Source organism: Leuciscus leuciscus (genome assembly GCF_965113295.1).
Source record: "Leuciscus leuciscus genome assembly, chromosome: 19".
Taxonomy (NCBI): domain Eukaryota; kingdom Metazoa; phylum Chordata; class Actinopteri; order Cypriniformes; family Leuciscidae; genus Leuciscus; species Leuciscus leuciscus.
In genome coordinates this window covers 29241628-29262755 of record NC_138743.1, presented here as the reverse complement: position 1 = coordinate 29262755, position 21128 = coordinate 29241628, and the positions used below count along the sequence as shown (strand labels likewise).

The 21128-nt window shown below is 36.2% G+C and overlaps 2 protein-coding genes across 2 annotated transcripts in view; both read left to right on the top strand.

Moving 5' to 3' along the window:
* Window positions 1–425: 425 nt before the first annotated feature.
* mrpl19 (mitochondrial ribosomal protein L19) lies at window positions 426–5734 on the top strand. The gene is made up of 6 exons (XM_082146648.1): window positions 426–549; window positions 805–922; window positions 3390–3508; window positions 3608–3742; window positions 4860–5041; window positions 5158–5734. Exons 1-6 carry the CDS (start codon window positions 474–476, stop codon window positions 5377–5379), a joined length of 852 nt encoding a protein of 283 aa, XP_082002774.1. The 5' UTR covers window positions 426–473; the 3' UTR covers window positions 5380–5734.
* Window positions 5735–6190: 456 nt separating this feature from the next.
* itsn2a (intersectin 2a) overlaps window positions 6191–21128 on the top strand; it is a 45433-nt gene continuing 30495 nt past the window's right edge. Inside the window, exon 1 of the mRNA XM_082146632.1 lies at window positions 6191–7028. The gene's annotated coding sequence lies outside the window, so the exon portion shown is untranslated. The remainder of the gene's footprint in view (window positions 7029–21128) is intronic.

Below are 21128 nucleotides of genomic sequence, written 5' to 3'. Positions count from 1 at the left end.
ATTGAGCACAAACACTTCACTAACACTGTTTTCGTTTTAGTATACAAGTACACTACCCTAACATTTGATGATTCTTTATTAGGGCGAATTTTTTTTCAGTCGTAGGGACAGTTGTATTTTTTTAAATTAAATTATTTAGATTCACACAGTGTTATTAGTGTGTATACATTAGTTATATTTATTTCACTTATGTTTAAAGCCCCATAGTTTTAACATAAAATAATGAATTTACTGAATTCGGAACCGCATACTCTACGTACCACTTTTATCTTATTTTTCTATTGCAGAAATAGTCAGAGTAAAAAACTAAAATAGTAAGAGTAGTATGCTAATATGCGGTTCCGAATTCAGTAATACTGTATATAAATTTCTCAGTTTTCATATCATAAGCCATTCAGAGTAATCGTTGTTGACATTAGACAGCCAATCAGAATGCTTCTTGTACACACTCCTCTGACTGTCAGAGGTCGAACATGGCGGCGTGCACAAGGAGGGCGAGTGAAATGATGGGCTTGCTACGAATTTTAAGAAATTTAACTCATAACGAACGTATGTTACTATGTTTTATATTCCCAATTACAAAGTCAATGTTAGATGAGTAATAACAGAAGAGATTACTAGTGAGACGTTCATTAAAACGGTCACTTGCTCAAGTAAATAAATCTGCAGTAGGCTAGTTTATAAGAGTTTACAGTACTATTTAATTAATGAAGATATTTTGATAGCTTTAAGCTATAATGAAGTTAGCTATTACTGACACCTGAAATTATTAGTACATATACACGATACATCTTTTATTTCCAGGACTTTTGTCGACGTCTGTGATGAGGCATGCTGCGGCGTCTGATGGACCCCCGAAATTCACTCCTCCGACCAAACCTGTTATCATAGACAAAACACAGAAAGAAGCGTCTTTGCGACGGTATGTTCATTGTTGTTGAATAAGTGCATATGATTATGTTTTGATTTACGGGATTTCAATATTAGGAGGGCTCAGGACTCAATGATTAAATTTTTTTTTTTTTTTTTTTTTTTGTATACTAGGGTAGGCATGAACAATACATTAGGTTCTACACCTATCAAGTCATTCCCTGAATACTGCATTAATTTATAATCATTTTAATTAACCAGCTAATATTCATTAAGATTAAAGACTGTTATTGTCTAGATTAGCAAGAAAAAAAATAAAATAAGAGCCAAACCTGTATATTAAACCATTTTTATTTTAGGTACATTAAAACAGAGCCCAACTCTATATTTCAAATGCATACAATGAATAGACAGGAATTTGATGCAAGATTAAAAATGAATGCTGACAATTGGACATGTCAGAAAAGTTGCATGCCTTGATCAAACAGTATCAGGTTGTTTTATGTTTAAGATTACAGCTAATCTCACAGCATTAGCTGTAACATGGAGTCTGTAAGCCTATGAACAGTGTAGGAAAACTTAATACTGGCTTTTGGGTGATAGATAGATATAGAAAATCTTTCTTTACCCAGCCCTTGTGGATAAAATGGATAGGTTAGGGTTGTTAATGCTTTAGTGGAAAATATTTTTCACCTGGTGGAAACAATTACACTTTTAACATTAAAATGACATGAAATTACCACTATAACCAGTAGGTGGCAGCAGAGGACCACTCATTCGCTCATTTGCCATTTCTACACCCTTTTATAGTTCTTTTCAAGTGTTTTGCTTTTGGATTTATTATAAAATGAATATTATAACACATTTTAGCAATTTTATTGCACTGAGCTATGAAGAATAGCAAGAGTAGGAAAAGTCACAAGGTCTCATGCAGGGATGGAAATTAGCACCCGCCACCAGCCAAATGCGGGTGATTTTGTGTTGTGGCGGGTAAATTCGCTTCACCTACCGGCCACCGTGGCGGGTAAATAAAAATATACTGTTTCACACAGACGGCGGACACTTTTAGAGGACATAAGTGTACGCTGAAATAAAGTCTTTCACCTCAGAAAAACGGACTTTCTTGTCCTGTCACGTCAGCCGTTATCCTGTTCTCATAGCGAACACTCTTCAAATGCACGCGCAAATGTGGCGGCGCGCGCTGTGTATCGCCTCACTGTATAAAGTGCAAAATAAACTACGAGCATGCAACGCCGTTACGTTGTAAATTACACAAAATAAAAGTAATGCAGGGATGATTTTCATACTATTCACCAGGAGCAGTTTCCATGGTTCATTAACAGTTATTGTTAATATTGTGTATTCACCATGGTAACTGTCGTTTCCATATTAACCCCAAAATGCCACTTTATTTTTCTTTGTGTTATTTTTTATATTTTTAAATGACTCTAGTGGCTCATACCAACGTTGTATTAACAAAAACTAGTTTGGAACTGCTATTTAATAGCTTTAGCATAGGCCTAATGTTTATTTATTAGTACTAGTCTTTACTATTAGTCATATTCTTACAATTTATGTTAAGGGGGACAGTACTTGTGTGTGTGGAAATAGCCGTTTCAATAAAACTACTTGTGACATGTCATATTTGGCTTTGACTTTGACTGAACATTTGCTCTCACTTTGCGGAAAAAATATCGGGATATATATCGTATATCGATATTCAGCCTAAATAATCGGGATATGACTTTTGGTACATATCGCCCAGCCCTAGTTTCATTGTTGGGACTAAAAACCTAAAACTGGAAGCCATAAAAGACCACGAATCATTCAAATGCCACATCCAGGTAAAAAAGAGAAATGTATATAAGAGAGAAAGAGAAAATGTCAGTATTTCATTGAGACTTGAGATTAAATAAACTGCTTAAGTATTGTAGATCTTGTAGTATTAATTTTCACATGCAGTTACACATTGTCGGTTAAAAACAAGAAAGTGGCTGGTAAAAACATTGAGTGGCTGGTAGATTTTGAAATCCACCAGCCACAGTGGCCGGTGGACAAAAAAGTTAATTTCCATCCCTGGTCTCATGCCATTTAGATGAATGGAATTTCAAAAAATAAATAAGCCCAGATTTTATAGTGGATGGGAAACTGTCTTGAATTGCTCCTGCATCATATTATTGCATTTATGAGAAAGAACTACACATCTAGATATCAAATATAAATTACTACACATGTAGATATCATGAAAATCTATCAATAAATGTACACACATTGTCTTTTGCCTTTGATGCTGCACTGCTATGGATTGAAGAACACGCTGAATAACGCAGACTAAAATACGGGGATGAGCCGAAGCCTGTCTTTGGTTTCATATTATAAGTTGTTAGATAATTTCTCCAATGATGCACCGTACTACAGCAGGTTAAGCAGTGAGTTGTCGTTCTATGGGAAATGCACCCCCTGATTGTTAGCAACATGTTTTGTGATTCAGTTGCTTTACATGTTAAATGTCTGTGTAGGTTTTTGAGTCCAGAGTTCATCCCTCCTCGCCAGCGCACAAACCCTGTGAAGTTTTCCGTAGAACGCAAAGACATGATACAGCGACGGAAAGTTCTCAACATTCCAGAGTTTTATGTTGGTAAGAAATGTTACTTTTATGTGTGCTTGATATAATCTACAGATGAAAAACATCCCTCTCTCTTCCTCCTTTAAATATTCTCTTTACCCTTTCATGTAGGCAGCATTTTAGCAGTGACCATGTCTGATCCTCACGCAAGCGGGAACCTGAATCGCTTTGTTGGAATCTGCACTCAGCGCTCTGGAAAAGGATTGGGTGCTACTTTCATACTTCGGAATGTGGTCGAGGGCCAGGGTAAAAAACAAACAAACCCTGTAACAATTAATTTTACCACCCAACCACCATCAACAAACCTGTCATACTCTTTTAGTTTTGCTTCCTTATCTGGTCTGTAGGGCTGCAAGAACTAATATGTATAATAGATAATGAAAGTTTGATTAATTAGTCAGAAAATATACACCGGTCACTGCATTTTACATAATTAAATAAAATACATTTCTGTGGACAAAACGCATCTGAAAAATATCAGAGGACACAGATTGAGGTGCTACAGGACCCAAGCTGTCCTTATCTTGAGAATGCTTTATAGTAAGCGCTTCAAACACACACACAACCTATAGTTTAACCCGGCTTGACTGTGTAGGCCTATGTGTATGCATGTGCTGTGTAAAGTGTTTAATACATGTTTTCCCCAGCACATAACTTTTTTTTTTTTTTACGTGTGTAACTTAAATTTTGCGGTTATATTCTTATCTGTAAATGTTCGAAAGTCACACGAGTGTTTACATTTTGCATAAAGGCTGGTCCTGACAGAAAGCGAGACTTTAGACAGAACGAACGCCGGTCAAACACACATGCAGGTCAAACAGACAGACTGCAGTAGAATAGGAGCGCAATAATTCTGACTTTGCTGTTAAATATGCATTTTGTTGGACATTAAATATGTTTTAAATGCTACATTTAACACAAGTAGTTGCATTTTTATGAGAGCAGAAAATGTAAAACAATTGTTGTAAAGGTGTATAAATGTAATATAATTACGATATCCAGAATGTGTTTAGTCTGTGCTTTTATTTTGCTTTATTATGCTTTAAGTTTGTAATGTAATGTTTATATTTTAGCGCCCTTTTTTGCACATAATGTATAGCATTTAGCCTGCATATAATAGATACACTCTTCAGTTTGCACACTGTTTGGAGGAAAACAGGGGCTGGATGTAAAAAAACAAACAAAAAAAACTAAGATTTAATCAACAGATTAATCGATTATCAAAAAGTGTTGGTTGCAGCCCTACTATTCTGATTTGTACTGGTTTCATTTTAATCGTGGTATCCACTAAACTTAGAATTTTGACTTTGCCATTTGCCATTTTGTCATGAATTTATTAGTAATAGGTTTTTATCTTCTGTAGGTGTGGAGATATGCTATGAGTTGTACAGTCCACGTATACGTAAGATTGAAGTGTTGAAGCTGGAGAAGAGACTGGATGACAATCTCATGTACTTGAGAGACGCTCTATCTGAATACAGCACCTTCGACTTCAACATGCAGCCTGTCCATTATGAGCTTACAGGAGATGTCCCAGTCAATCAGGTAAGACATTCCAGTTAAAGATTTCTGTAACATTGTGTAATGTTAAATTGTACACCTGCAGTGTTTAACCACCAAATTTAGAAGGTTTTACATCTGTTTCTCTCTTTATCTTTTAGTTGAAAGTAAAAATGAAGCCAAAGCCTTGGTCTAAACGCTGGGAGCGTCCCAAGTTTAACATTCAGGGAATCCGCTTCGACCTATGTTTGACCCCAGAGATGATGGAGCATGCTCAGAAGTGGGGAGAACCGTGGAGAGAGTATGATATGCTGAAGGAGTATGACACATCCAGCCTAGAGAAGCAGATCTTCCAGGAGGTAGAGGAAAAGCTCAGCAAATAAGCAGTGCACAGAGACCCCCTCCAGCCTGGACAGAGATGATCTTTGTGATGGGAAATAAGGCTGAGGTGACAACTTAAGATGCTGAAAGGACTGGTTCTGGGGTGTCCCTCAAAATGGTTTCTGGAAATACATTTAGATGACTTGGGGAGAAAAAAAAAACATTGGAACTTTTCATCCATCTATTTCAATGGAAATCATTTCTTTGCTATTTATCTTTTGTGCCAGCAATCAGTGTGTGCTAATGCTGTTTTGTATGCAGTGATCCTGCTGCCTCTGACCAATAGAGGACAGCAGAGAACACTCAAATAAATGTAAATTGATATCTGAATAGTAAATAAAAAATCCTAAAAGATTATATCCTAATTCCATACTTAAATTAATGACATTGTGCAGAGTTGTTTCATGTAGTCTAATTTTGCATTTGCTCATAGTCTGAAAATAAGTTACAATAAATTATACTTTAAAATGGTTGGGGTCAGTAAGATTGCTTAAAAAAAAACACTTATTCAGCATGGATGCATTAAACTGATCCGATAAATTGAAAGTAAAGACCTTTATGAAGTTACAAAAAAATTCTATTTCAAACAAATTCTGTTCTTCTGACCTTTCTATTCATCAAATAATACAGAAAATAATCCACAAAATATTAAGTAACAAATATTTTTAACATTGATGATAATAATAAGAGGTTTTTTGAGCACCAAATCAGCATATAAGAATGAACTCAAGGAGACTGTGATGGCTGAAAATTCAGCTTTGTCTTCACTTCTTGTGAAGACAACACTTTAAATGTTTTTGAGACTTCTTTCAAAAACATTTAAAATTCTCTCCGACCCCAAGCTTTTATGCATAAGAAAAGATAGGGGCTGTTTTAAAAACGGTAAACTGGTCATTCGTTCCTACATGGGATTCACCTAGTGTGTATTGAGAAACTGAGACTTAAAATAGATTATGTAAATACAGCTACCTGTTAATATGACCCAGTTATTTATATTAAAGTCTATGAAAGAGGACATAATTACTCATTTATTCTACATGGTTTTGGACATTTGTATTATTCCACAGCATAACTAAAACCAGGTCCGGGAGACCAGCAGACTAATATAGGCTGGCTGGGTTAGTATGTTTTTCAGATAGGCGTTTTAATGTAAAATTGAGTCTTTGAAACAACACCTCAATGAACATCTCGCAACTGTCCAATTTTAACAGTCCACATCCAACAAAGGTGTGGAGAGATTTTCATATCAGTGACTTCTAATGTCCAGGCGTGGTATTTCAATTCAAACTCTCTGCTAGAATATGCATAATCCACATCGTGAACTTGTCCCATTATTTTAGAGACATGGTATTTTGTCCGAGCTCATCCGGAGCCGCTCGCGCTAATCCTCGCGCACATCTGTGCAAGATGTAGAGCGAGCGCGCGAAGCTCCGCCCATCCTGCTGTTGTGAGTGACGTCAGCCCTATCACTTGTGGATAGTGAACCGACGCCGCAGTCAGTCAGCGATCTGCAGTGAGCAGGTACAGCCGATCCTTCACCTGGATACCAAAACCACACATCGCCCGTTATCCAAGGAGATTTCCGGTTACCCTGGCGCTGTTTTTATGAAATCAAAATAACACTGTGTCTTTCTCTTTCGCGATATGCACGGTAAGCATTTATATTTTGAGGTTCCCTGTAGGTTACTCTATTGTGATGCTTGCAATAAGGTCGTCGTCTATCGTTAATTGTTTAAAAATAGCTTTTCAATATATTTTATGATTAATGAGCAAATTTTAAAAGCTTAATCATTTTATGTTTAAGGAAAAAGCGCAGTTTCAGAACAAAAGCCCGTAACGTGTTGGAGAAAGAGCGGAATCGCTGCCATTGATTTCAATCACATAACGGACAAACTTGTTGTGCAGGTTGTGAACTTGTACAGCAACTCAATCCGTTTTAAGCCGCATAATAATCTGAAACATAAGAACTAGATCATTGTAAGTGTTTCCCAGCGGGCCGCTGAAAGTGTCGTCAGAGATGCAACACACCTGTCCCACTAGTGCACCTGCCTCCAGGATACCTGTGTACATCTACCCTCACCATCCAGCCTCAGTGCATATAGGAAATGCACTTGTTTTGACAACAGCTGGCTCTTTCGTGTACTCAACTGACGTGTTTTATTGCAGAGTTTTTGTTAGAGATGACATACCAAGTAATTTTTATTCAGGATTAAATTTGCATTGCTTATTATGCTTGGCACGTTATGAGGTTGGTTTGAAAATGTATAAAATATAATATTGTATAATATTAAAAATAGTATTGCAATAGTGACGCAAAAAAAAAAAAACACATTTTTTTATGATTTATACATTTTTACTAAATTAATTAGTTATGATAAAGTTAGCCATTTCCACAATCTTTTAAACTTGCTTTAACAGTTTTAAAAATAATTTAGCATTTCATTTATTTATTTCTGCATGCTTTTTAACTATTTTTGTCTCATCCAGATATTCAGGACTAGCTTGGTTCAATCAGTGAAAAATCAACGGTTTCCCCTTTTATTATTTATTATATATGTTTTATGTGTTTCTGCATGTATTTGGAGTTCAATGTTTGTGTTCAATGTTAATTATTCTTATACATGCCCCAGCCAACCCTGAAACCAATGTGCCAAACACCCCCACTCTCACTTTACCTAAATGATGTCAAGCCAGGCGTTGTAATAAATTACAGGCTTCATAATCTTGAATTCAAACTATTCAAATTATAACTCCATGATTTAATTTATGTATTTTAAAATGTATTTCACTAAAACATTTTTAGCTGGTTAATTTTTGTTTTGACCAAAAAAAAACAACAACAACAAAACCCCCCCCCCACAGGTTTTGACCTTTTAATGTCCTGATAATACCAATGATTTTAAGGTAACATTTTAAAATAAGGTCTGATTATAGTTAACATTAGTTAATGCTTTAACAATGAGCAATATATTTGTTACTGTATTAATCTTCGTTAGTTATCTCAGGTCCATTAAATATTAACAGATGTACTTTTAATTAAGGTATTATGTTGAAATGAACATTAAGATTAATACATGCTAGAAATATTTGTCTTCGTTAGTTCATGTTAACTGTCTAATTTTGGATTAAGAGGGCAAACACAACTTTGTTACACCTTATGACCCATAAAACAAGCATGTCCCAACCAACACTGGTTTCATCTTGTTGTTCATATTACTCAGAACTTACTCATAAAATTATACTGTAACATGAACACTGTAATGTGAAGCGTCACCCAGGCTATTTCCTTTGAAGTTTTTGAGATTCACAGACTGTTATAGAAGTAGGTTATGTAGTGTGTGCCAACTGCCATATATTCTCATAACTCTCTTCCTCCAAGGCTAACGCTGTTAATCAAAGCGCAGAGGCTACAATCTGTTTCGGTTCTTGCATCTCAGTATATGTGGGTCATGGGCCAGTTGCAGTAGTAAATAACCTGTGTGATGAATGGATGAGTGTGGTCAGGAGAAATATGCTGACCATCATCTCTTTTTTTCTTATCGGCACAGTGATAAACTCGCCTCTCTGAAATACGTCAAAATGGCAGCAGGTTGTGATCGCCAGTTGTGGATTGCGAATGTCTTTGGAAGATTAAAATCTTTTGCAAGTCATAATTGTTCTATCATTATAGAGGCAAGGTCTTTATCTAAAGAATCTGTGCAGATGCCATAATTTCCTGGAGGTAATATTCATGTATACAGGATGGAGTGTGTTGCTGTTCACTTGGGGTCAGCAAGATTTTTTGTTTGTTATTTGAAAGAAATGAATATACTTCTATTCAGCAAGGATCCTGATAAAAATAAATAAAAATATATCCTTGTTTCCACAAACAACTGTTTTCAACATAGATAATAATAATAAGAAATGTTTCTTTAGCAGCAACTCAGAATATTAGAATAATTTCTGAAGGATTATATGACACTGAAGACTGGAGTAATGATGCTGAAAATTTTGCATTCACAGTTATTAATTACATTATAAAATAAATTAAATTAGAAAGCAGTTCATTTTTAACCGGTTTACAGTATTTTTGATCAAATAAATGAAGCCTTCATGAGTATAAAATAATTATTTTCAAAAACATTAAAATAACTTGCTGACCCCAACTGTTTGAATGGTAGTGTGTACTAGTGTGTTCGTATAGCCTATATATACAGTTGTAATCGAAATTGTTAAACCCTCATTGCAAATCAGGTTTATTTGCAGACTTTTAGCTGTTTGCAATGAACAAATCAAACAAAAGAAATTGCAATAGCTCAACACAACAAATGTTTCAAATGGTTTCCCCAAATTCAACTGAAAATGCAACTTTTAATGACTTCTGCAGTTTGAATAGAATCCCTCATAACAGCACAAATCTGCAAAACAGGTGTTGTCTCAAGCACACCTGATGCAACTAATCAAGGGCTTCATTAGTGGCACAAGGTGTGCTTGAGCTAGAACACATTAAATATCTGAGCTGGCTAGGTTTGTTGAGTTTCAATATCTGAGCTGGCTAGGTTTGTTGAGTTTCAAGTTTGACTGCATGTTAGAAATATGGCTAAGTCAAAAGAATGGTCCAAAAAGTTAAGAGAAGATATCACCACCCTTCACAAACAAGGAACAGGATACAAGAAGATAGCGAAGGCACTAAATGTTTCTAGAGACACTGTTGGAAGCATAGATAGCAAGTTCAAAGTTAAAGGAACAGTGGTTACATTACCTGGACAGGGCAGAAAAAGAAAGCTATCAACGGCTGTTGCAAAAGACCTGCAGCAAGACTTGGTGGTCTTTGAAGTATCTTCATTGAAATATCAGGAAATCCTAGGAGAAAACGTCATGCTGTCAATGAGGAAGCTGAAGCTTGGGCGTCATTGGAACTTCCAACAGGACAATAATCACAAGCATACCTCAAATTACACCAAGGCTTGGTTGCAGAAGAAGTTCTGGAAGATTGTGGCCATCAGTCACCAGACTTGAACCCCATAGAAAATCTCTAGTGAGATTTGAAGAAAGCGGTTGCAGCACAGAAACCCAAGAATATGAACTGGACTCCATTGCTCATGAGGAATGGGCTAAGATTCCTCAGAAATGCTGCCAGAAGCTGGTGTCCGGTTATACATCTCGTTTGCAGGAGGTCATAACAACAAAGGAGTGTTCTACTAAGTACAAAAGATGCTTGCTGTGAAGGGGTTGATTAATTTTGAGACTGCAGAAGTTCAGTTGCAACTTCAGAATTTTGGGAAACCACTTGAAACGTTTGTTGTGTTGAGCTATTTCAATTACTTTTGTTTGATTTGTTCATTGCAAACAGCTAAACGTCTGTAAATGTTGCCAAACCTGATTTGCAATGGGGGTTTAATAATTTCGATTAAAACTGTTTATAGAGTAGGCCTATATATATATATATATATATATATATATATATATATATATATATATATATATATATATATATATATATATATATACGGATATCCCAAAATGCACTAATGAAAATTTAAACATTGTGAATTGCTTGACTTGATAATGATTAGACATCAACTCTGAGAGATGTCATTTGTGGACAGAGTGAAGTAAATAAATAGAAAGTGCTTAATAGAAAGTATTAGTAACGAGAAAGTATCTTTCTCGTTGCCTAAAAAGTGTATGGTTGACTTGACATGCTTTCTGTTTGAGTTTCACATCTCATTCGCTAAATTTTGCACCATGTTCTGTGTGAGTACTGGTGTGTGTGTGCGTATATTTCCCAGTGGGAACAGGGTGGAGTGCCCCAGAAATATGCCTTAAATGTCACACACACAGAGAGGATTGCTTCCTACTAGAGGATGTTGGCTGCCCTAAATACCAATAGTGTGTGTGTGTGTGAGAGAGAGAGAGAGAGTTTACCATTGAGATATAAAGAGGAGAGAAAGGAATAAGAAAGGGAGGCTGAAAATTAAATGGTGTGTGTGTGTGACTGTGTCCTCAAAACACTGTTTAATATAATCAAATCTGTGAGAGTTAAATTCTCTTGCTGTGTGTCATTAAACTACACAACAATATCGTCCTGTGAATATCAATGGAGTTACTGAGTTACAAAACTTCTGCTGCTCCTGTTTACCTTCAAATGTAAAAAGGCAGAGAAAAGTTTCTCTAAGCTAAACTTCTCTGTTGAGATCTGAGAAGAGATTCTGCATGGAATAAGAATGATAGACATGTCTCTCTGAACTTAATAAAAGACGTTCCCAAGTTTGGATGGTGGACCTGAGTGAAACGAAGTGCAGCAGAGAAGACAAGCGGCTCCTTGAACGTGCCCTTTCAAGAACGTGGCCCCTATCTTCTGTGCTACTGTTTATACAGACAAAAATGCTGTGAACTATAAACACTTGCTTGTGTTGGTGAAAAAAGGTGAGAGTTATAAGATCTGGTGCTGCAGTTCTCCCTGTATTACTATTAATAAAAAAGTTGTGTACAGAAGTGCACTTGTAGAGTACTTGCGTCTCTCATGTTTAGCCAAAGTCCCTTTAAGTCCTTTAATTTCAACAGGCATCCATCTTGGTAACACTATTCGGCAGCTATTTTCTATGCAGATAATGGAGATTTTAAGAACAAAACTGAGGATTAGCATTTTTTATGTGTACAGGAAAAATGTGGCTATACTTACATTTTTGAAAAACTCCAAAAACATACCTATCCGTACAATTCACTGCAGCTTCCAGCAGAAAAGACCACTTAAAGGACAAGTTCGGTATTTTAGTCTTAAAGCCCTGTTTTCAGATAGTTTCTGATGAAATACAATGGTTAAGATTGAAATTTGGACAAATGCTGCTGGCCCGAGAATTTTCGGTTTCTGTGGTAGCACCCCCCCCCCCCCCCCCACCTCCACAGTGGTTGCATAGGTGCACTGGAACAATCCTTCCTAAAACGCATTAAACTTTCGTTTACAAAGACGTGAAACTCACCGAGTGGTCAGGGGTGTTCACTGATATGCTCACACAAAAATCGCTGCAAAAGATGCTTTCAAACAGGTTTTATCGTAGTTTTTGTCCAACTCCATTGACTTGTATTGGATGAAAAACTACGATAAAACCTGTTTGAAAGCATCTTTTGCAGCGATTTTTGTGTGAGCATATCAGTGAACACCCCTGACCACTCGGTGAGTTTCACGTCTTTGTAAACGAAAGTTTAATGCGTTTTAGGAAGGATTGTTCCAGTGCACCTATGCAACTATTGTGGAGGTGGGGGGCTGCTACCACAGAAACCGAAAATTCTCTGGCGAGCAGCATGTGTCCAAATTTCAATCTTAACCGTTGTATTTCATCAGAAACGATCTGAAAACAGGGCTTTAAGTGTAAAATACCGAACTTGTCCTTTAAGTCAACAATTTTTTTCTTACCTTCAGCTTCTGTAGGAATGATATAAGTCTAAATGATTTTCTGTGGTAATCGACAACACCATTTGTTTTTAACTCTCAATATTTCATTCAATTAGGATCATTTAGCTGACTCACTTTTCATCTGTGGATATGCTGTTTTTTATTTATTTTGCCAGCATGTGGTTATTTGTATGAATGTGAGTCTGCTAATCATACAGATATAATATAGAGTGTTCCCGCTCTCTTTTAATTTGTAGTGGTGTTTTAGTGTTCACGTTCACCTCTGCAGCATCATTCAGTACTCTCTGAATGGCTAGTGTGGTCTCTGCTGGCATGTTTCATATGCTTGTTTCCTGTGTGGACAGAGGAGCCCTTATTCCCCTTCCCTGCACAAAGCATGCTGGGTAAGCGCACTCAGAACAGACGTGTGCTGTGTGAGGAGAGTGACATGTTGAATGCTGATTCGCCAGTTGCTGCAGGTGCCCATCACTAATAGTTCAAAGGGCATTTGTATGTGACTGCGTGAGACAAAGTAAAAGATTGATAGGGATGGGACAGACAGAGAAAGACAGAATGAAAGAGAGAGCAAGGTTTTTACAAAGAACTCACACTGGTAGAATTTAGCCTCACCTGTTGTTTTTCATGCGTGTGTTCTTATATGTGAGGTTTTGACGGAAGGATTTTGGGTGGGATGGCATGTTTGTGTTTAAAGGAGAGCTTGTATATCATGTTCCATGGTTTGAAGGCTCAGACTCTGTTTGCAGATGTAACGCCAACTCTTTGCTTACACATACACAAACACACATTCACACTACATGCATAATGGTGTTATTGTCTGTATTGACACAAATGAGGAAGCATTCCAGAAAACAAATGACAATTAAAGGCTTTCTTGTACCCCGTGCATAGCCCCATCAGTAAGACTCAATACTCACTTCATTACTCCTGTGGAGAACAAAGAAATGTTCATTTTAACTCATTTTATAACTGTGTCTTATTTAGCATGTTTTAAGACATTATTACACTTCAAACAATCAATACTGTGGGTGAAAAACAGGTTCAACAACTAGCTTTGTTTTATATATATACATATATATATATACACATACACATCCCAAGGTATCATTCACATTTCATCAGTTACTTCCTATTAATTAAATCCATGATATTGGTGGTGCTGGTGCCATGCTCTACTTTTTTGAGCTATAGGAATATTCTATATTTTTTTCTTACTAACTTTACTGTATGTCTCTCTGTCTGTCTTTATAGTGATCCGTTTGTGTATCTGTGCAGCCTGAATCCCATGTAATGTTTTCTCACAGCTTCGGGTAGACATATTTGTGTGGGTGTAAATGTTGCAACTGCCCATCTTAAATTTACTGCTCAAAAATGTGAGACTCACAGTGACTTTTGCAAAATTGCATTGCTCAATGTGGCGATTCACTCCAAATTATCCTTCTGTGTGTATGGAATTCGAGAGTCACTCCCAAAATTGCAATGATTGCAATATTTTGGTGTTTTGGACCAGTTTTGAACAAAGTAGTGACCAGAGCCTGGCCCATTTTTAGTACAACCGCTGTTAAGAAAGGTGTGAAACATGTATTACTCATGGTAACATTTGACTGAACCTTATTGTTTAGGAGGGAATGCGGATATAGAGTGTGGTTGTCACTTACAGAATGGGATTAAGCATTCAGAAGAAGAGTGACTGTATTTAGCTGCAGTGTGTACGTGGTCAGGAAAAGCGAGAAGAAAGGTGTATTAGAGTTACTCTAATAAACAGGGATCTGCAAGCCGTGCTATAAGATCACTGATGAACGAAGTCCTCTCTTCTCTCTTGCACCATCTCTGCTGCATTTGACAGAGAGAGACACAATATAATATTCAATCTAGTTCAGTCTACATGAGAAAATTGAAATTGAGAATGGAATTTAGAGAGCAGTTTTTAATAAGCAATTCATCCTGGGTCCATTACACCTCTGAACCTCTCATCCACATCCCGAGCCTCTCTAGAGCACAAGTTGTTTTACAAATCCTCCTTGTGAAGCGGCAGAATTTCTGAATTGAATAATAGATATGACTCCCTTCCTGGTTCCCATAAACACATATGGTGAACAATGTGACTGAATAGACAACATTTAGTTGCCTGTGTGGCTTTATGCAAATGATGTGGTGGATTAGGCTATATAAAGCTGATTTAGAAATGAATCAGAATTTGCCCCCTGTTCAACTAATGACATGCAAATGTCAGGTGTTTGCTATGTGCATATGTATGAGCTAAGAATTCTATGATTGTGTGAGAATAAAATGGGTTTTGATTCTTTGACCTTTAGTTTCATGCTTTGTGTCTGTGGATGGTTTTTGTATATTTGACGGGAAAAAAGTTGAATGGTCACTTTAGATTTAAACATCATGTTCATATTGGAATATACTCTCTTATACTCTCTCTAATACATTACAGGGATTTTTTTCTGTAAATGTTACCCAGTGGTTGGCATTTTAAATTAAATTAAAACTGTTTTTGATCATATTCTCTGGTTTCATAAAGATATTTAACTTAGGGAATAGTGAAATAGTTATATTAATTTGAATTCTCCTGCATTGTTCATTGGAAGAAAATCTGTTACATTTAGAGCCTGAATGAAATATTTGAGGTTAAATTGAATAGGAAAAATGTTTGTTTGAGTACGGAGTGATGCGTGTGTGTTTGTTTTCAAGGATTGAGATCCACTTGAAATCCATTATATATATTTAAAGCACATATATACAGTGAGGTGTTTGGACAAAAGGTGAAATATGAAAGGCAAAGTAAAAGATTGAAGTGCATTCTTATATGGTAAAAGCAACGAGGTTTTTAGTTTCAGTGTGTGTGAATGTGTGAGAACCCAGTCCAAACCACAGATCCTGTCTGCCTCAACTTTCAGCTCTTTAATCTACACATCAGTCTATTAACCCTCCATTTATTGATCCGTAATGCACTCTTTATTTGCACACAGTAGATTAGTGGAGGACGAGAACCCTGGGTCTCATCTTCACTCTCATTATCTCCATCTCTCCTCTCTTCTGCCTAAAATGGCAATCTCAAGAGTGTCAGTGCATATTACTGTAAGTACAAAGAAGCTTTTTTTTTTTTACTTAGTAAGTACTTCCACAGTCTGAAGGAATCTATACGCCACCAAAATGAAATATTTTATTATATTATTTATTATTGCTAATTTTAAAAGTACTTTAAGTTTGGTATGCCATGAAGCATTATGAATTATGAATGTTTTATAATGAGTGATACAATTCTAGCAATCATAGCAATAGGGCTGCAGGATATATCGTTTTAGCATCGATAGTCACATCGCAGGATGTGTGATGTCAAGTGGATAGTATTGATACGTGATCCGTATGGACCAGGCTTCATGGTTCGAAACGCACTTGATTCTCGGATTAATTGCAAAGTTCAACCATCATAGAGTGAAAGTTTATCATTTGCACGTGCTTTAGGTCCTGTCAGTTTAAACATTCAAGCAATTTAAATCATTTGAGCGCACAAAGACGCGAACGAGAACTCAATTAGGAACTTGTGCGCCATTTTCAACACCAAACGTGAACACCAAATTCCGTTCTCTTTCTCATCTATTTATGCTTGGATGGATTAAGCGCAAAATTCTGTCAAAATGCCTATCTCGAACATTATGTCAAAATCCGAGCATCCTCATGAACACAATTGCTTATGGCTTACGTGAATGTAAACAATTGAGAAAGAAAACAGATCATTATTGGATCAGTGCATTAGCTCTTAAAGTGACAGCAGCCTAATATACCAACGCATTCTCATCCTATACCTGCTGCTGTCTGCATATATTATGAGTCATTAATGTTAATCAAAACACAAAGAAAATCAATTTTGTAGTTTTAACAAAGATTAATTATATTTCATTTATACAGTGAAGAGCAGTGTTAGTTTACGTTTGATCATTCAATTTCTGTACCTGAATACTGTTAGACTTACCTGAAAAACATAGGCTAAAGCACTGTTTATTTCATATCTTTGTTCTATTGTATTTTTCTATGCTTGTAATTTGTTTATTATTTTCTATGCAGATTCACTTAATTCTTTCCAGATAGATATTCATGTGGTGAACTGTTTTCATAACACAATAAATATTGTAGAAAACGAAATATTACAATGTCAGTTTTTTATAATAATTCCTAACTCAACCTAAGCTGCTGAGTCTTTAGCCATTTTCAATAAACGGCTGAAAACGCATCTTTTCACCAACACTTGACCCATTAATACTAACACTATTCTATATATCTAAAAAAATTATAATTAACAAAAATTGCTACATGTATAGTGCTAGACTAATTTGGGATTAGTCACAGCATTTGCATATATTGTTACCCTATTGTTGGCTTGATTGCTTCTGTTGCTCTCATTTGTTAGTAGCTTTGGATAAAAGCGTCTGCTATTGATTAAATGTAAATATCTGATCCCCTCATTGTACACTGTAATGATACCGTTAACCTCTGTAGTCTGCAGAAATGAATACTGTGCTGTTCATGAATCGCTCTAAGCACATAAGCCTCAGTATTCCTTAATGCAAAACTGATGTTGCCTCTCTCCTTTAGCATTTTAAATTAGATAGAATAATGAAGTTTAGACAAACAAATGGGAGAGGAGAGAGGGAAACATGATTTGGCAATGACCTCGAGCAGGGACTTGAACTCGGATCACTTGTTATTAAGGCAGTAAGAGAGTGAGAATTCAAAAGAATGAGCAGAATTGGTAGATCAGACATGTGTTTTGCGCTGTTCTGTTTTTGCCTTGTTTATTCTGTTTATTCAGTCGGTTTGACACTTTTGACTCAAGTAATTTGCTGTTATTGCATTGCAGCATGCTGTTGAAGAGGTACAAATAGGTACACTATTGTAACGGTGTGAAATCATGAGCTATCTAAAATGTAATTTATGCATAAAAGCATAGATAATCCAGTTAGAGCCATAAAAACAGCACAACACATACAGTACAATGCAATAATGCAGTGCTATTTTGTAAGTGTGGACTGGCTAAGCTGTTTGTGGCATTGTAAGTTATGATTTTTGTACTAAGTGGACAAAATTTCATGAAATGCAAAAGTCTTCCCAATGTGAAAGCGAAGCGCTTGTTGCAGAGTAAACTTTAGCTTTGACAGCCTTTCTAACCAACAGGGTTATTAGAGTAAATGTAAAGTTTACACTGCAAGGTATAGGAATGAGAATTGATTGCGCAATTTGGGCCTGTAAACCTTTTCATTTAGTAGATGTATGAATGTTTTAAGTTGACTAATTTCTATTAGAATGTATAGTAAAAGTTAGTTCCGCTGTTGTGCCGAATTCTGACCCCTGCCAGATTATTACCCCGCTGAGTCCCCAAGTATAGGTAGGTTTAGGATTAGGGGTGGGGGGTGGAGTTAGAAGGCAACCAGGTAGTTCAAATTCTGCACAACACTGGTCCTCAAATTTGTTTGTCTCAATGAGTAATCTGAGCTTTAGCAATAATACTTTACTAAATCCAGAGCTCTGTTGGACACCAGAAGTGAGAATTTGTGGTGCATAGCATGTTCTCGACCAATCGATAATCAGATTTTACTGTCTTAAATGCAGCAGACAGATCTACATGCATTAAAGCAAATGAGCAGGAGGAGGTTCGTGCACTACTGAGTCACTGGCAGGAAAGTCTAATTAGTAGATTCAAAACCTCCTAATGCTGCTGGAATATTTGCTGACAGCTAATGTGCAGAGAGATGCTGATTTGTATACTAATGCACTCTAGCATAACGGTGCAGTTACTGAAAGATGTAATGTTTTGTCTCTCACTTCTGAGGATAATAACCAAACTGCACCACGACTGTCTCCCCCGTACCAGCAGCTCGGTTGAAACACTGCCAAACCATTTGAAAACATTTAATTTCCATTTAATAATGAAAGATAAGTTATAGAATTCGGACTTGTATGTTAAAATGGCTCTAAAGTAATGATGTTAAACTGCATGTTAAATGTGTTTCTGATGTGACAGTGTTTTTTTATTTATTTGGGAATACCATAAAAGAATGTTATTAGGGGTGTGAGGATATACTTACAGTAGCTCACGAGACAAGATAATACATGATATTGGGTTCACGAGAATGAGTCAAGGCGATATTTTTAAGTAACACTATATTTAAGAAACCTTCAATGACAAAATCTTCAATGATAAAAATCTTTTATTCGACTGAAAGTCAGAAAAAGAAAAAAATACAGGTGCATTTTACTTATGCTTTAACTAATATAGGGCTGCCACTAGCGATTATTCTGGTAATCGAGTAATTGGTCATTTATTTGGAGATTCCCTGTGGTGAAAATCAAGTTTTTAATGTGGTTTATATGTCTATGTGGTGTTTTTAAACCATGTATAATTCATAAGTCAGTACCATTTCTGAGTATTTTCTCATTATAACACGGTTTGAAATCGCCGGTGTTTCTTACGCCACAAACTGCATTATGCATGTCATTTTACGAATCAGTGCTTGTAACCAATCACGTCAACGTGCGGACGCAAGGGTGTAGAGTTACATTAAAGCTATTTTAAGTCATGAAGAATTTTTTTTTTCACTGGAAAAAATTTCAATATGTAATTTTGGTGATCAAAGATGATTTTTAGGGATAAAATTGTGGGCTAGGGGGACTTTAAGATTTTAAAATTGTTTTCCTATATCGTGCAGCCTTAGAAAACGATCTAATAATGCAGTTCATGGATTCTTGTATGTAGAATGAGCCACTTCGAGGATTTCTTTAAAAAAATCGAACACTCAAATTGAATCAAGGAATCGTGACAGAACTTTAATAATTATCTTGTAATGAATGTTAGTTCAGTTCTACTTTCTGAGTAGGAATTATCATATGCAGTAAAAGACAGAACAATATAATGCAAACCCTGTAAAAAGTTTTGCCAGAAACTCTACTCATTCATGCTGATTTCACCTCATATTGACGAACAATATTGTCACATTTTAATATCGCGATTTCATTTCACAGTGGGCTTGGCTTCCCTCTGCTCTATTTTAAACAAATATTAGCCTGTGAAGTCCCTGACTAAAATACATCTCATCTTATTTTAGTGTTTGTACACATGAAACTTTCTCACACTGGTGACAGTTTAACTAGGAAGAATCTACGTTCAGCAGGTTTACAGTTCAGCTTAGGCAAAATAAAAATATTTAATGTAATACATGCAATATAGGTCATGAAATGATATAAGCTACATTCATGCAGTCAGTGTTTGGCATTGACTGTTACTGGCTGTTTGGGGTCAGTATGATATTTTTAATGTTATGTCATGTTACATAAGATTTTTTAATTAAAATAAATACTGTTCTTTTGACCTTTCTGTTAATCAAGTATCCTGAAAAGAATGTATCGTGTGAAACTGGAGTAATGGCTGCTGAAAATGCAGCTTTGATATCACAAGAATACATTTAAAATATAGGCTATTAAAATAGAAAACATTCAAAAACATTCAAAAAATCTTACCAACCCCATACTTTTTAATGGTATTTATTGTAACTGTTGTTAATATCAAGACATTGTATTGTGTCAGTAAGGATCAATTACTAAATCTAAATTGTTTGGCATTTTCACACACTCCTGGACCTTTTATCCTTTCAGATCTCTTAAAATGCTCCAGTTCAGGATTTATTAATATTTTCGGTTTCCCTATATAATCCGTCTCACTCTCTGATGCACAACACACCTATTTTGGCCTCTTTTTACAATCCAGAAGACTTTGAAAGCCCTAACATTAGTGAATGATTAACAAAAAATAATCCACAAAACACACAGATTGCTGTTCTAATCTATACAGCCCATACCAGCTAATTTTGGTTATAAAACACGGTTATCGCTCAGATTGTGTAGAAACGGTACCATATTTAACATTCTGAACAGGACTGACAATCTGCTGCGGTGTGAATGTAGCCGTGGGCACCGTAACTCTCACCCTTACTGGACTTCTAGATTATTCCAGCAAGTGTTTAAATGGGCTCAGAGATCCTCAGTTGTTTTGGGAGTTTGTGTTTGTTCAATCTGCCCATGGAGCACCAATAGGATTCAGTTGTGAGATGCAGGGCTACTTTCCCAGAAAGAGCTTTAGAGAGAAGACAGAACCGAACAATCGCTCAAGCGCTTTGCATTAGGCAAAAACGCTCTGGCACAATCAATATCCTGTTTGTGTGTGAGTGCGTGATGGTGCACAGGGGATTGTTGTATGCACGTGTGTTATGGCAAACAACATGGTTGAGTGTAAGAGGAAAATGGATAGAAGCAATGGACGAAATATTCAAAAGCAGCTGAGAAGAGATGCATCTCCCT